The 15,621-nt window shown below is 42.8% G+C and overlaps 1 protein-coding gene across 2 annotated transcripts in view; it reads right to left on the bottom strand.

The window, feature by feature from the left end:
* The window catches only part of CCDC93 (CCC complex scaffolding subunit CCDC93), a 38,921-nt gene that overhangs the window by 18,772 nt on the left and 4,528 nt on the right, over window positions 1-15,621 (bottom strand). Inside the window, exons 4-12 of one of the 2 annotated variants that reach the window (XM_082198398.1) lie at window positions 14,487-14,598; window positions 12,007-12,105; window positions 9,669-9,725; window positions 7,679-7,779; window positions 6,789-6,806; window positions 5,241-5,277; window positions 3,334-3,426; window positions 2,485-2,535; window positions 601-687 (exon numbers count right to left, since the gene is read on the bottom strand). In XM_082198398.1, coding sequence (XP_082054524.1) covers window positions 601-687; window positions 2,485-2,535; window positions 3,334-3,426; window positions 5,241-5,277; window positions 6,789-6,806; window positions 7,679-7,779; window positions 9,669-9,725; window positions 12,007-12,105; window positions 14,487-14,598 — 655 coding nt within the window. The remainder of the gene's footprint in view (window positions 1-600; window positions 688-2,484; window positions 2,536-3,333; window positions 3,427-5,240; window positions 5,278-6,788; window positions 6,807-7,678; window positions 7,780-9,668; window positions 9,726-12,006; window positions 12,106-14,486; window positions 14,599-15,621) is intronic. The other variant, XM_082198399.1, reaches the window with a different exon arrangement.

The raw sequence follows: 15,621 nt of genomic DNA, 5'->3' as shown, positions 1-15,621 counted from the left end.
GGGAGGGTTTGTCTTCTTGCAAACAAAACACAGCTTGACCCCAACAAGTATGGGTGAAATTCAAATAATGCACCCCATCAGTGGAAGCCCAGGCAAGGTCCTCCACCTGAGCAATGGGGTTTATCCTCCTCTGCTCCCTCACAACTGGCCTGGGTGTGGGTGGGTGTCAGGAGGACCCCCAAAACAGCTCCCTGGTGGGGGGAAGGAGAGGGAGAATTGCTCCATCTGGTCTGACTGAATGAGCAACATAACACAACATCAAATAGCTCCATATAATACAGCTGTAAAACTTCACAAACTGTTTCATGGCACGCGCACAAGGACATGGGAGAAACTACTCCTCTACCAAGTCATATGCAACTTTTAGCCACTTGTTTAGAAGACACAGAGACACAGGAATCTAACTGATTTTTATTGACGAGAGCACAGATTTGTATGCCTGCACAAAGAAGCATTGGCACACCAGCTGGCATCATTATTGTAGATATTGTTCTAAAGAATATATATTTTAAAACAGGAGCTGAAGCTTCAAAATTTGAAGACTTAATAGACAATTGCTCAGGTATGATTTTCTTAAAACAGTTTTAAAAAATCACCTACCTTTTCAGCATATTCTGATACTATCTGCTTGATCTCATCAGACTGAAGTCCAACTATCTGCCCTACAGTGCTTGCGGTCAGTCTGCCCTGAAAGTAGAACACAAGTCTTATGAAGCCACATGAGACAGCTTTTTGAAAAAGCAGGACAGTTTGAATTGATGTAAATGCAATGTCTGTTTCCATGAAGAAGTGCCACTGTCCTCCATGAAAGCAGCAAGGCTTGGATGGAGAATAAGCAAGCAGAGCTGGCCGGGGCAGTGGGGAGATACTTGGAAGAGTGGGCACCAGCTAGCAAGCCTTTTTATCTCATCATAAAATCCATCTACAGGAATGGGAACAGGACAACATTTGCTACCTTAGCAAGGCTTCCATGGCAATGGCTCAGTTACATCAAGTCAGAGCACAGGAATTGCTGCTTCCTTGCTATGAAGGTTCCTTGCTTAAAGTATATTTGAGAGATAAGGAGCATTTTGGACTCATATCCCAAGAATGGAAGAAAGGGCTGTGTATGTAGATGAGGCACCATGCACATGAGCCAGGTGGGAAGAGAATTTGGGTGACATCTGCTGGTCACTGAATGTAGGTAGCAGCAGCAGAAAGTTTGCATGTGTGCATAGAAGTGATAAGCATTACTATGAGTGAACGAAGACCTTGGCTTTGCTGAGGTATGTGTGCTGTGGGGTAGGGGAGCAGAAAAAAAATGTGTACAGGATGATAGTGGACTCCATTAGAACCTAGCCAAATGAGAAGGCTCTTCAAAGGTTCCACAGTCTTGGGAGAAAGAAAAGATGTGCAAGAAGTACTTTTCTCTTACTGCTGGTGAGCAAATGAATCAGAAAGTCTTCAGCAAAGATATTAAGTTATGTGTTAACAGCCTGGTTTGTTCAGAAGCTGTTAAACCAGGGTTCAGCAAACTTACCGCACCTCGGGGTGGTGTCTCCATAGCCAATCGCGCAGCAGGCTGGAGGGCTCGGACGCGTGCGCACACGCTATTTTCAGCGCACTTCCGGGTCGGAGGAGCACTGGAAATAGCTTGTGCACATGTGCACGGGCCTCCCCTGACCGGATGTGCACCGGAAATAATGCTTGCACATGCGCACAAGCTATTTCCGGTGCTCCTCCAACCAGGAAGTCGGCAGCCGCACAGTGCAGTGCCAGTAAGAGCAGGCGGCGGCAGAGGGCCAGATAAATGAGTCCCTCGGGCCTTATCTGGCCCGCGGGCCTTAGGTCGGGACCCCTGCATTAAACCATAGTTTTGTAGTTTGGACAAAAAAGGGAACTGGGAGTTTTGGAAGTTTCCTCATTTGTTTCTTCTTTTCACAAAGCGAGGAGTGAAAAGGCTGTGAGCTGCTGTATCTTTGCTTAATAAGCAGAGATAACTCTCCTTATGCTTTTTGTAGGCAAGGACACAACCAACAAAGGCTAAACACCTTTTGAAAAAGACCACCTTTCAAGCTTAGTAGTCTTTTCCTTGTGTCAATTTACACTGCAAAATGTAAGGCCTCAGGCAGCCTGACTCCATTTAACCCTATTTCACGGGTTGTGATAGCTTTCAAGTCAATCTGCAGGTGCAGGAGGAAAGAACAGGGATGTGAATAACTTTAGTTGTACATACTGCAGAGTTTGCTTGATAGGTACAGAGTACAGCTAGGCAATGAGAAATATGCATCCTTTCCTTTCTTTCTCTACTGAATTGCAGTTTGCTCCAGTTTCAATTCATAGCCCCATGAAGAACGGAACTTTCAGATATGAGAAATCAAGTTGGAGTGATATCTGGAAAGAATTTTTTTTGGCCTGTGCTACCCTGTTAATACCACCAGAGTAGTGGCTGAAATAATATTTTTTCCCCCAAAAAAACCTTGACTAACAAACAGAACTGCTTACCTCTTCTGTTCCCATTGCAGCCATCTCAGTCATCAATGTTTTAATACGAAGCTGATAAAAAATAAAAGTGCTGAGATCAGAACAGTTGTTTCAAAACATGTAGCACATGTTTTAATTTTTATTTATAGAAAAAATGTGACAAGGCTTGGAGGTTAGCAAAACAAAACAAATACACACACTTTCCCTCCCCTTTTCATACAAAACTCCTTCTCAACACTGTGATGGCAGCCTGGGAGCTACTGCAAACATGGCTCCTTAGTAAGAAAGCAATGGATATACCCCCCCCTTTTTGCTCACTTGTTTATTCACAAACAAGCATAACACAAAATGCTGTGTAATAATCTGAAGTCTCTGCTCCTCTACTTTGGGCAAACACAAAGCAAAAGAAAACATCATTTTCTTTAGGCCCTCACAGCATCATTCTTCTTGGAACAGTCACACTTTGCTGTATTTGAAAACAGGTGCATATACCCAAGTTTATATACATGTGGTGCACCAGCTGTCAATAGCACTCACACATTTGAATGGCTGAGTTTCCGTATTTGACACAGGGTTAATCCCATTTTAAGGCACCACAAGCCATTTAGAGGACCACGGGACACAAATGCAATACATAAAATAAAGCTATCTACTGAAAGGCAAGTGCACCACTAAAGCCCTACGACATGCATTTTGTAGCACCAAACTCAATTTCAAGTAAGAGTGCATGTTGGTTCTGAGAATGCAAAATCTAAAGATACAAAAAGGAAAGTGGGGGAAACCTCTATACCACCAGCTTCGTTTCATTTCGTGTATTAGGAAGTAGTAACCCTGAACTGAGCCTTGTCACAAATTATCAGATAATTCCACCTCTTCTGCAGCTTGGAGGTCATCTTCAGTGTAGGCATCAGCCTTCCCAGATGATGGAAGCCCAGCAGGCAGCACCATTTTCTTGTCTTCAACCTATTGAAGAAAAGGATGTTGTTTAACATTAAGAGGAAAAGGTGCATCTACAAAATCACAAGGCAGGGAGGGTGGGGAGAATTAAAAAAAAAAAAGGAAATGAACAACGTATGCATTCAGAATATATTAAGGTAAGGCTCCAGAGAGCCTTTCATGGACACATTAAAACCACACTACAGTAATAATTGTTATTGGTTTCAGAACTCACAGGGTTAAGGAGTTCTGTGTGACGTCTTTTCCCTGAGGCATGGTCACAAACACTTACGGGAGTGGTTTGACTCTGAGTGTGTCAGTCTGCCTCTGGTACGCTATGCGAGAGGGAGAATGGGCGAGCTTTCGCCAGGTCTGAATTTATGATGCTAAACTTCATGATTAAAGGCTAAGAAGATAAGGAACGCCTTTGTGTCTGTTCTGAATTATTACCCACATGCTGCAATTGCTTTCTAACCGCTGTGATCGCTCTGCTACCGGCCAAGGAGAACGCGAAGGACGTTTGGATCGGCACGGACAGGCAGCTGAGTTGCGCAAGGGAAGCGTGCCAGGCTCCATGTTTTGGCACTCTTGGCCGGCATATTGGCATAATAATTCACACACAGGTATGTATCCAACACTGCTGCTCTGTTCATGCAGCAGACCTCTGCTTGTACAATTTAACTTCCCACCTCCTCTCCCCTGCAGCCCCTCCAGCAGCCCCAAAATCTGCTCCAGGGGGCTGAAGGACTTTGAGAGCAGATTTTGGGCATGCGCAGGAGCTGAGAGGATGGAGGAAGTATTGCCACATGAGCAGAACTCCTTTTGCATAGCATCGGATGAAGCCCCAAAGAAGCACACAGTGGAAACAGTATCCTGAACAGGACCTCCTTTTCATCACAGTGGCTAAATTTTAACAAAAGCATTTGACAGTCTTAGGCTAAAAGCATGCAAGGTCAATAAGATATGATGAAGCATTGCAGCCATATTTTGTAGAAGTCAACAAAGGGAGTGAGATGCAGTTTTAGGAACAGTATTCTTGCTGCATGGAACTTTGGGGCCTTCCACAACATTGCAATGCATGTACATTTCTGCAAGTGGAATATAAGCTCCATCGGCTTAATTAACTTCACTGGCAACTTTCTTGGGTGAAGTGCTCTTCATTCTCTAATACTAATTTAACTCACATCCCCCACCAACCAGAGTGTAGCTTGAAATGTTAGGAAACATTTCTTTCCAACAGCGTGTGCTGAAAGTCTGCCAATCTGAAACTGCTTTGCAGGGCGCCACTGGGCTACATCATGCTTGCTAGCAGTTCCCAAGAAAATAACAATAACAGAGGGGTTTTCTTTGTTTGTTTTCTGTTGCCTGTGAATTGCTAAACTACATTATGCTGAGTTACTTTTGTTTTAGTTTTATTGTTAGCAATGGTTTTAATGTTTACAGTGTGCCACCCTGGGATCCTTGCATGCAGGGCTAATTACAAACATTGAAAAATAAAAACAAACAAAAATAAAGACTGCTGAGCCCCTTTGTCTGGAACAGGCAGTGACAAAAGTCAAACTGGCTCTGAATTTAACCCACAGTGAAAAGGATCATGAACAATTCTAGCAATGTTTCCCCACAATGTGTTGAATACAGCAGCATCAGGGTGGTGACCACAACACAGTAAGATTGGGTGGCCTAGAAAGAACAAGCAAACAAGTAGTTTTCAATATTATGAAAAATAATAATCAATTGCTGCATCACACTTCTATATATATAAAAAAACCTGCTTTGGTGTCTAGTATTTTTGTCCAACACACACTTTTTCAGCTGGATTCCAGATGAGGAAACAAGCTTACCTTCTCAATTTTCCCTTGTCTGCTGAAACCATACCTCCTAGAAAAAGTAAAAAGGGAGGGGGAAACAAATCAGAATATGCAGCTGGATTCACTTTCATTGCAGAAGATGTGCTTTTGCAAGCATGCCAAGACCAGCTCTCAGTGCTTTTTAGAAAAACAACAGCAGCCGCAGCAGCAGTTTGGGGTTAGTTATATTCACCATTTTATTCTGAGTGGACATCTTGTAATTTATATGCCATTAACAAGTAAACCATTTTTCCTGTTGCAACACTGCAATTCATCATCAAAGTCTTCCCAGTGCATTCTAAACCTCTGCAGTACAGCAGGTTTCAGGGGGGCTGAAAGGGGGTAAGGAGGGGGGTTGCCTTATCATTAATGACAGTGGTGCTCCGAGGCTTGTTGCTGAATTGCTAATGAAAGCCTGTTTTAATTCCAAGAACATTTCACTTTTGCCCCCCAAGGCATTAATCTGCCAGCCCTCCCTAGCTTTATTTGCTTTCTCTGAATATGCCCTTTCCACTGAAGTTCTAGTTTAAACATCTCCTTCTGCTGCAGCTGTATTTCACTCTCCCACTAGGGAGTAGTTCCACTGCACTCAGGCAACCAGGTTTTAATATGCTGCTACACAACCTATAAAGCAGAGGATACTGAGGAAGGCACGCTGTGCATGCCGTAAGGTCCCAGGTTCAGTCCTGGTCATCTCCAGGTTGATCTGGTGCAGGGGACCCAGTCTGAAAACCTGAACAGCCATTCCCAGCAAAAGGGAAAGTTGCAGGAAAAGGGGCTGGCTGGAGCAATTTTCTCTCCCATGAGAAAAGTTCACAACATTTGGAGCTTTTTAGATCAGGGAAAAAGCTAAGTAAGGGGCAGGGCAGGAACTGATATGAGGGTTCAAACACCATGCACAATGTTGTAAAAGTGGGCATGGTGATAGAGTGAGTGTTCCCCTCTCTCTCATATAACACTAGACCCCAAGGTTGTCCATTGAAGCTAACTGATGGATGGTCTACAGAAAGTCCTTCACAGTGCAGTTATAAACTGTGGCTACCAACTTTGATGGCTTTGAAAGGGGATTAGCCTTATGTTCTGTAGACTGCTATATACCAATGGCTGCTATATTTGTTGTAACTAACGAAGCCACGTAAAATCACTCTAGGCTCCATGATACTGCTGTGTTTAATCACTGCCATCTGAGATCAGCTGGGTTCACGTGATAAAGGAGTCCTTTAAAATATTTACATATAAAGGAGCAGCAGATCAGGGAGGTAACAGCTAGGAACCTATTTTCCTGGGGAGTATGCGAAAAGAGTGGAAGTTGGGATTTTTTTCCCTATGCACTCTTCTCTCTCACCCCTTAGCCCCTAGAGAAAACTGTGACTTTTGCGCTGAGAAAAAAAGACAGTCCCCATGAACATTAATTTAACAATGCTGTTAAATACCAAATGTGGAAGACACGTTAACGTGAAAGATGCAAATTCAAGTGCCAAGAGCCAACTGGAAGGGGGGGGGGGATCCACACCACATGTACACAGGAGGAAAAATACTCACAAGAAATAACCAGTGATACTAAAGAGGGGGGAATAGGAAAACAAAAAGATGAAGAACTTGAAAAAGTGATCTGGCTTGCCATAGGGAGTAGAAGACACAGTTTCAAACACACTTAGGCTTATTGTAAGTGTGCAAACCACCTGTATGACTAAAGAACTGCAGTGGAAAAGCTAGTGAATCAAAATGTCAATACATTTTATATTATAACCATTTCACCAGTTATTTGTGGCAAGCAACACATTGCTTTTGTGCTCTGTACACACTTAGATTATTCCAGGAGAGTAGCTATGGAAATCTGCTGCCACTAACCCAGAGTCTTTTGACACTTAAATGTGTTGTGGAGCAACATTTCCCCCCAAGAACTTGAGCAGACAGCATGGTTAATTACATTACCACCCTGTCTTTCTTCCAAGCTCAAGATGGCATACGTGATTAGCACCCCCCACCCCCATCATGAACCTAGCATGGAGCGTAGAGGGCTTTAGCCTTTTCCTTCCCAATCAGGATCAGGGCCCCTGCAACTCCATAGCCAACGAAGGCTCCATCTAAACATATGGGGCCTTTGCTGGTGGTGCAAACTGCAGCTAGTGAGAATGGGTGGCAAAAGATTAAAAGCTCCCCTACCCCTCACTGTACAGTTCCGGAATGGGTCCCCTAGCCTGATAATTTGCAAAAAAAGAGAAACAGCAGCAACAGCAAAGCTACACTATTAACATCCCTTCTTAGTTGGCCCCTAGAAGACATTTAAGGTTCTCCTGCATCTGCCTACAGGGAAGAGAGAGCCACAGCATGCTGTCTTTCAGATCTTTTTTCTGCCATTATTGGAATCCTTCAGATGCCCCCAAGAAATCCTGGGTTCCCTGGAATACACTTTAACAAAATGAATATACCTGCCATATTCCAGAAGCGTAGCATGAACTTTAGACTCCTCGTCGACTAACTTTTCTGCTCCTGCTCGTCGCTGGTATTTCCTTTGTGGCTTGTAAACTTCCTGAAAGCCAACAAAATGAGCATAAACATGTGTCAAACTACAAATGGTCAGTAAGCAATCCAATGTCAACATTCTTTCTCCATAGAAACCTCCTACCTGGACCTTCTCAGGGCTTTTGTGGCTCCATAATACAACACAACACAGTCTGTCATAACATAATATCCTTCACTGGCTGCTCATTGACCTAGACTCACCCCTCCCCCTCCCTTTTGCACTTTCCTAGCTTATTATTACTATTATTAAGAACATGGCTACTCCAGAACATATGAATCTATTCAACCTGATCTCAGACATATCTGCAAAACATCTTAAACAAAGTAAGGGGAAAAAATACTATGCATAATTAAAGAGATGATTAATTCCGAGTCACTGCGGTTAGTGTTCATGCATTCCACTTCTAGCCTCTTATTGAATAATTATGCTTAATTACTACTCTCTTCATTATGGCTACTTTAGCCAGTCACATAGGAAAAGAAAATCGATTTAACATAATTGGGGTGGTGGTAAGAATGTGCAAGGAAAAAAGTTGCTGAACTAAGTTCAAGGAAATCTCCCCCCCTTTTTTAAAAAGCAATGCTTCAATACAGCCAAGTTGTTCTTGTACACGGCTACAGTTAAAAAGAAAGAAGCATCAATGCCAGACACTCTTTGTTAAGAAGAACTCTCAGAAAAAGCAGTGCCTTCAGATGACATTCCACACTTTCTTCCAGACACAATGACAAAGGCAGTTTACTCTCCCTGAGATACAATGACAAACGAGATCATTGTTTCCACGACTTGGCTTCTCTACTCTGTTGACTCTGCCAGAGGAAGATATGTCAAGAGCTTTTTACCCTCCTTCCTTTTTTCTTTTAAAAATGTTTTGATCAATGTTGGCAGTTTTGCAAGTGGGAAATCTTTTTCAACTATAGCACATCAGTTGAGATGCAACGGAATCCATTCAAACTCCCGCGTTTCCGAATTCACAGCAGCACAACGTTCTGTTTTGTGTGACGTTTTAAAAGTGACATTGCACCGGACAAAGAGAGACAAGGGAAGGAATACACAGAGCTGGTATTCAAAAGATGAGCACAATGGGATATCAATCTATCAAGCCTCCAAGAGCCACATGTCAACTCTAACTAAAATTAATATGGTATTATAATGGAGCAATGCAATCTAAAGGAACAGAGAAATAAAATCCTGTCACAGTAAACCCTCTGCAGGTTGGAAAGGAGCTGATTTATTGCACAACACTGTACACATTTTCTTATGCGGTAGAGTTGCAATGATTATTTCGGGAGGTTTTTTTTACATAAATAAACACACGTATTTATACATATATTCAATGGGGCTTATCCTCTAGTTAATATGTCCAGGAATGCAGCTTTAAAATATTGTGTGTCTGACTCAGCTTGCACCCAACTCAAATACAGACTAACTAGGGCTGCCACTTGTACTAACCTAGTAGAGAGAGTCATTTGAGGGCTGTATATGTCAAAGTGCTGGGATTGTTGTTGGCATTCCACAACTTGACCAGAAAATTCTCATTTAGTGTGCTACCAATGATGTGGGATGAAACATTTGCTAGCCCCCTCCCCACCGCCATGAACCCCAGGGGAGATCAATTTCTAAAAATGCATTCTTTTATAAAAACTAACTAGGAATGTAGTGAATGGATACCACAATGGATAAAACTGAGCACCTTTGAAGTTGCAATTCATTTGAAGAAAAGTTACTATCCCCAGGAAGCAGGTATGCAGATATATCATACAAACATGGTCTATGCATCTTTAAAAGGGAAGGGGGAGTAAATTAAAGCCAAAAGATATGCATAATCAAAATGACGCTAAATCCAATTATTATTTATTTGTAATCTGAAAACCCACACTGCTGAATGTCACACTTACAGAGATTTCACTAACTGCTTTCACAGACTTTTCTTTTCTTTGCATGAAGTCATCATCCTGCAAAGCAATTTAGATAGCTTTAAATACCAACATACAAACAGATTTACCCTCAACAGTGTCAACAAAGATTGGCCAGTTGTTGTGTCAACTTGTCCAAAGCTGTGATGTTAAAATGTACCAAAAAATACAACCAATCCTTCAGCAGAATACAAGTAATCAAGGGTCATGTACACACTTCAGAAGGCCTGACAGATTTTTAAAAATAAGTTTTAAGCTGGTGAAGAAAACTGACTAATGTAGGTTCCAGCCTAATCTCATGTTACACAGCTAGGAAACTACCAATGACAAAGTCCTATTCCAAGTTTGGGAACTCAAGGCTTTGTTTGATGACCATACCAAGCTTACCTGGCAGACTTCAGATAACAGGGAGGAATATATCAGGAGGCACACACCTTCAGGTAGCTGGGTATTAATTTGTTTACATATTTACATTATCATCATCAATATTATTTTATTTATACCCTATCCATCTGGCTGGGTTTCCCCAGCCACTCTGGGTAGCTTACAACATATCTAAAAACATAACAAAAACATCAAGCATTAAAAACCTCCCAATACAGGGCTGTCTTCAGATGTTTTCTAAAAGTTGTGTAATTCTTTATCACCTTGACATCTTAAGGGAGTACGTTCCACAGGGAGGGTGCTACTACTGTGAAGGCCCTCTACCTGGTTCCCTGTAACTTCGCTTCTCGCAATGAGAGAACCAGCAGAAGATGCTTGGAATAGGACCTCGGGGGTGGAGATGCTCCTTCAGGTATACTGGGCCAAGGCTGTTTAGAAATTTAAAGGTCAGCACCAACGCTTTGAATTGTGTTCGGAAACGTACTGGGAACCAGTGAAGAGCCTTTAGGACTGGTGTTATATGGTCCCGGCGGCCTCTCCCAGTCACCAGTCTAGCTGACACATTCTGGATTAATTGTAGTTTCTGAGTCACCTTCAAAGGTAGACCAACCTAGAGCACATTGCAGTAGTCCAAAGAGGAGATAACCAGGGCATGCACTACTCTGGGAGAAAGTCCAGGGGCAGGCAGGGTCTCAGCCTGCATACCAGGTGGATCTGGTAGACAGCTGCCCTGGACACAGAATTGACCTGCGCCTCCATGGACAGCACTTTGAATTGGACATGGTAGCAAATAATCAGTGCAGACCTTTCTGTGGCAATCAATACCCAGTTGCCACATTTTGCACCCCCTATAATCTCTGAACTGCCTTCAAGGACAGCCCCATGTAGACCATATTACAAAAGTCTAATTGGGAAATTACTAAAGCATGGATTACTGTGGTCAGATTACTTCAATCCAGGAATGGCTGTGGCTGAAGAACCAACCAGCGCTGGAAATAGGTACTCTGCACCTCCGCAGCAACTTTTAAAGGTGGGAACCAGGAATAGTCTCAGGCTACATAAACCACAATGAAGCTGTGATCCTCCTACTTTACCTAGGACTAAGCTCCACAATGCAATTTACATCTTAGACATATGGTGTTAATAGTAAAACATTAGCAGGAACTTGGCCCATCAGATAGAAAAATTCAGAGTATCTTCCCGCACTGACACCTTTAACATCACTTTCCATTTATTGACAAATGAGGCAGAGAAAGATGCTCACTAGTTTGCAGCTGCACAAATAATGAAAGGCACCAACAGACACAGGGAGATGCAAGAACCGTAAGTTGAACTTTTGACAACGTGAGTGAAAACCCCCAAAACACAGCCTTAAAAAAAATTGAACTATTTTATTCCAGTGGGCAGCTGTCATGTTAAGGTATAGCATTATCAACTGCCAGTCACCTTTTAATCACAGAGAAACAATACACCTGAACTTTCCTTTTCAAGGAATGGCTCATTCTACACTAAGAAGAGGTGGGCAATGTATTTTTAAGAATGGAAAACATTTTGGTGCTTGCATAGTGTAGGTCTGTGTTGCCACTGCACAAACATATTCAAATACAATTTTGTGAAAAAGATCTTACAAGAAAAAAGTGACTTGTGTCAAGAACAGCTTCCCAGAGCATCCGATGAATGCACTTGGATGCACTGCAAATTCATCTACCTTTTTGATGCGCAACTGGGCATTTAATACTTAAGGAGTTGGACTGAATTACTCTACTCATATTTTCTGCTCCAATGCCAGCTCATAACGTGTGATCTATCCGCTTATGTCCTAAAACCTATGAGCCAAATCAGCTGGGGCAGGTTTGCATCAATCCTATCCGTTTTAGAGACGGTTAAAAGAATCACTTCTAGTTCTGAATTACAAAAGACGCAGCCAAACATTTACCTCTGGCAGACTGTGTGTCTTCTGAAACTGAGATATAGAATATGAGCGGATGTAATCTCCCATTTCTTCACGGGTTTCTATTGCACGTTTTACAAGCCACTGGGAGAAAAGAAAAAGGGAAACCATCGGCATTAAAGCAACGCCTTGGATGGATATATATACTCAGGACAGACTTGGATATCAAAAAGGGACTGAAAAATAAGGAAAATCAACACTCTATAAACAAAGGGTTACACTTATTACAGCTACTTACCTTTCATATTTTGAAACATTTAGACACTGAACATGGCCATCAGTGCATGTTCATCACAGAAAACCCACTGAGTCTCAGCTTGACATAAAAGATTAGTGTGTCTGACTGAGACTAGATTCAGCTAAGCGTTACACAGAATAAAACCACTGAAATTAAATGACATAGGTATGTTAGGTCCATTAATTTCAATAGGTCTAATTAAAGTAAAACTCAGTTGAATACCAACCCAGGATTTAAATTTCTGACCAGCTGTTGTGGCTGATGTTGACCCAGCCACTCCCTTTCAACTCAGCCTACCTCACAGAGTTATTAGTAAGGTAAAGGGACCCCTGACCATTAGGTCCAGTCGTGACCGACTCTGGGGTTGCGGTGCTCATCTCGCTTTATTGGATGAGGTCATGTAGCCAGCATTAAAAAAGCCGCTTCTGACGAACCAGAGCAGCGCACAGAAACGCCCTTTACCTTCCCGCCAGAGTGGTATCTATTTATCTACTTGCACTTTGACATGCTTTCGAACTGCTAGGTTGGCAGGAGCAGGGACCAAGCAACAGGAGCTCACCCTGTCGTGGGATTCGAACCGCCAACCTTCTGATCGGCAAGTCCTAGGCTCTATGGTTTAACCCACAGCGCCACCTGCGTCCCTCCACAGGGTTATTAGGAGGCTAAAAATGTTGAAAGGACACAAATATGATGGAAGACAGGTTAGGCCCTTGTTTTTCTCACTTGTAGATATTTCTGGCATGTTTCACTCAGCCTTTGCGGTGCTTTTCCTCTGAACAGTGTGAGTTAATCTGTTCTTGATGAGGCCAACTCTGCCTCACAGGGACTAGAGGCAAGAGTGGCCAACATGCCGTCCTTCTGATGCTGTTGGACTCCAACTCCCAACATTGTCAGCCAGTATGCTCAATACTCTAGGATGATGTGAGCTGTAGTCCAGCAACATCTGGAGACACCTGGACTGGGCAGTATGAAACTCCAATTCCTGCTTTTCCATGACCATATCGCAAAAGTGCATAGCAGCAAAACCTGAGTAGTCACGAACGACAATCTGCAGGCCCAGTTTGGATGTGTCACTTGCTTATCAGGTTGCCCCAAGACTTAGCATGCCAATAGACATTAACACACTACTGGTGCACAGGCACAAGGCTTGGGACGTGTGACCTAAAGGAAAATCTTAACTCATGTTGTCATTGTAGATCAGGAGTCGGCAACTAGAAATCTCAGGCTAAGTTCAGCTCCTATTTGGTGCAACCAGGTCGTCGCTGCACTTAGTTGAAAAATGCAGAAACAAACAAGGGCCATGGAAGAGTAGCAGGTGCTGGTCTTATTCTGGCTGTCAATCTACTTCTCCCCACTTTGTCAAACTGGCAACCAGGCAAAAATAGTTGCTGACTTGCTCTTACATCTGCAGCTCTCAATGCTTTACTCTGCTTTGGTATGTGTGTGGGGGGGGGGGGACCCATGCTCTCTATTTAAGCAGCCAGCTTTCCAGGCAAAGAACTCATCCCGGTTCACTTGCCACAGAAACACCCTCCTGGCTTGGTTTGGCTGAACGTCAATTTTGCAAATGACGTTCCAGGACAGAGAAAAGCAAGCATATATAAAACTATAAAGCAACAGTATTCCCATTTACATGGGCAATAGCAATACATTTGAACACTCCGAGTCTTGCTAATAATTGACTCAAATTTGGAAATGGGTTAAATGCTTTGAATTATTTTTATTTCACAGAAGATGGTATAGAAACAATTACATAAAAGACTCTGAGATCCCAAGTTAAACACTAGGTTTAGAAGATGCCTCTAACTTGCTCCTTGTTCAGGACCTAATCAGAGACGGAACTATGCTTCCAATACAGTCTCTGCAAGCAACAGCGATGCAGTATCTCTTTCCATACACTTTTTGGTTACAGGAAATGCTGCAAGGCTACAAAAGGGATTAATCAATGGTGCAGGGATGGGGAATGGGTAGCCACCTAGATGTTGCTAGACTCCCATCATTCCTGACCAATGGTTACACTAGCTAGGGCTGAAGGGAGTTTTGAGCCCCACAGCATTTGTTTATGATTAGGAACACACATTCTACTTGGTTGTTTCCTGATCAAAACCATGCCCCAGTGGCTCTCAGAGTTGCAGGGGAGAGAGAAAAAGGGTTACAATATGGTTTTTCATCAGCAGGCCTACTATACGGAGGTGTTGGGGGGAGCAACTTTTCAAGGAGCACCTACCTGCACAACAGGAAATATGTGGATGAAATCCAATCCCTGTATTTGATGAGGCTCCAAGCGATGAGGGCATTTCATTCTCGGCAAGACGGATACAATTTTCTCAGTCAAGGCACTGGAAAGAAGGTGAAGGATGACAGAGCTTAAGGTGGAACTGGGTGGAAGGAAAGCCTTAACTAGCCTGAAACTGCCCTCTAGTGGCTGAAATCAACAGTAGATTTTAAAAACTGAATACACAAAGCAATTTCGAACTGTCCTGATAAATGCTGGTCTGTAGGACTGGAGGCACTTCTTTTTTAAACATCTTTAGACAAGCTTGCAAACTCTTATTAAAAACATATACTGAGGGGGGGGGGGAATCAAGGTTGTTGTTTCTTTTTTAAACCTGTTGTTAAAAGCTTCTTATCAAACAATCAATCTTTACTTCATAAAATGTTTTCAGTTTCAGTCCAGGGAATGGTCTCTTATTACCTTATTCTAGAATGAAGCTAAGCAAGTGTGAATTCGATCCAGTGCACCAATGGGACACAAATCTAATCAGTTCCGAGCTTCCCAAGGTAGCGCACGGTAAAGTAACAACAGTTTAAGACATTCATGTGTTAATAGAAACACTCTACAGCCGTACCTTGGTTTTGGAACAGCTTAGTTCCCAAACGTTTTGGCTCCCGAACACTGCAAACCTGGAAGTGACTGTTCCGGTTTGCAAACTATTTTTGGAAGCTGAACGTCCAGCAGGGCTTCCGATTGGCTGCAGGAGCTTCCTGCAGCCAATCAGAAGTTGCACTTTGGTTTCCGAACGTTTTGGAAGTCGAATGGACTTCTAGAACTGATTCCATTCTACTTCCAAGGTACGACTGTAACTGTCACTGTTTTATTTAAAAGTCCTAACATTTAAATAGTGCAAAAAGGAGGAGGAGGCAGAAGAAAGTAAGTGTGGGCTTCTACATGTTCCTGCTGTACTTAAACATTTCACTTTATTTTCATGGCTTTCAGGTTTAGGATGAGAAGAGATTTTATTACTGGGAGGGCACATCAGGGGCAGTAAGACCAAAAAATAGAGAGCACAACAGATTTGAAGGACCGCCTCTCCCCATATGAACCAAACCAGACCCTGCAAGCTTTCTCTGAGGCCCTTCTT

The sequence above is a fragment of the Podarcis vaucheri genome (assembly GCF_965113315.1).
Source record: "Podarcis vaucheri genome assembly, chromosome: 1".
In the NCBI taxonomy this organism is placed as follows: Eukaryota; Metazoa; Chordata; class Lepidosauria; order Squamata; family Lacertidae; genus Podarcis; species Podarcis vaucheri.
This window is presented reverse-complemented; position numbering and strand designations above follow the sequence as displayed.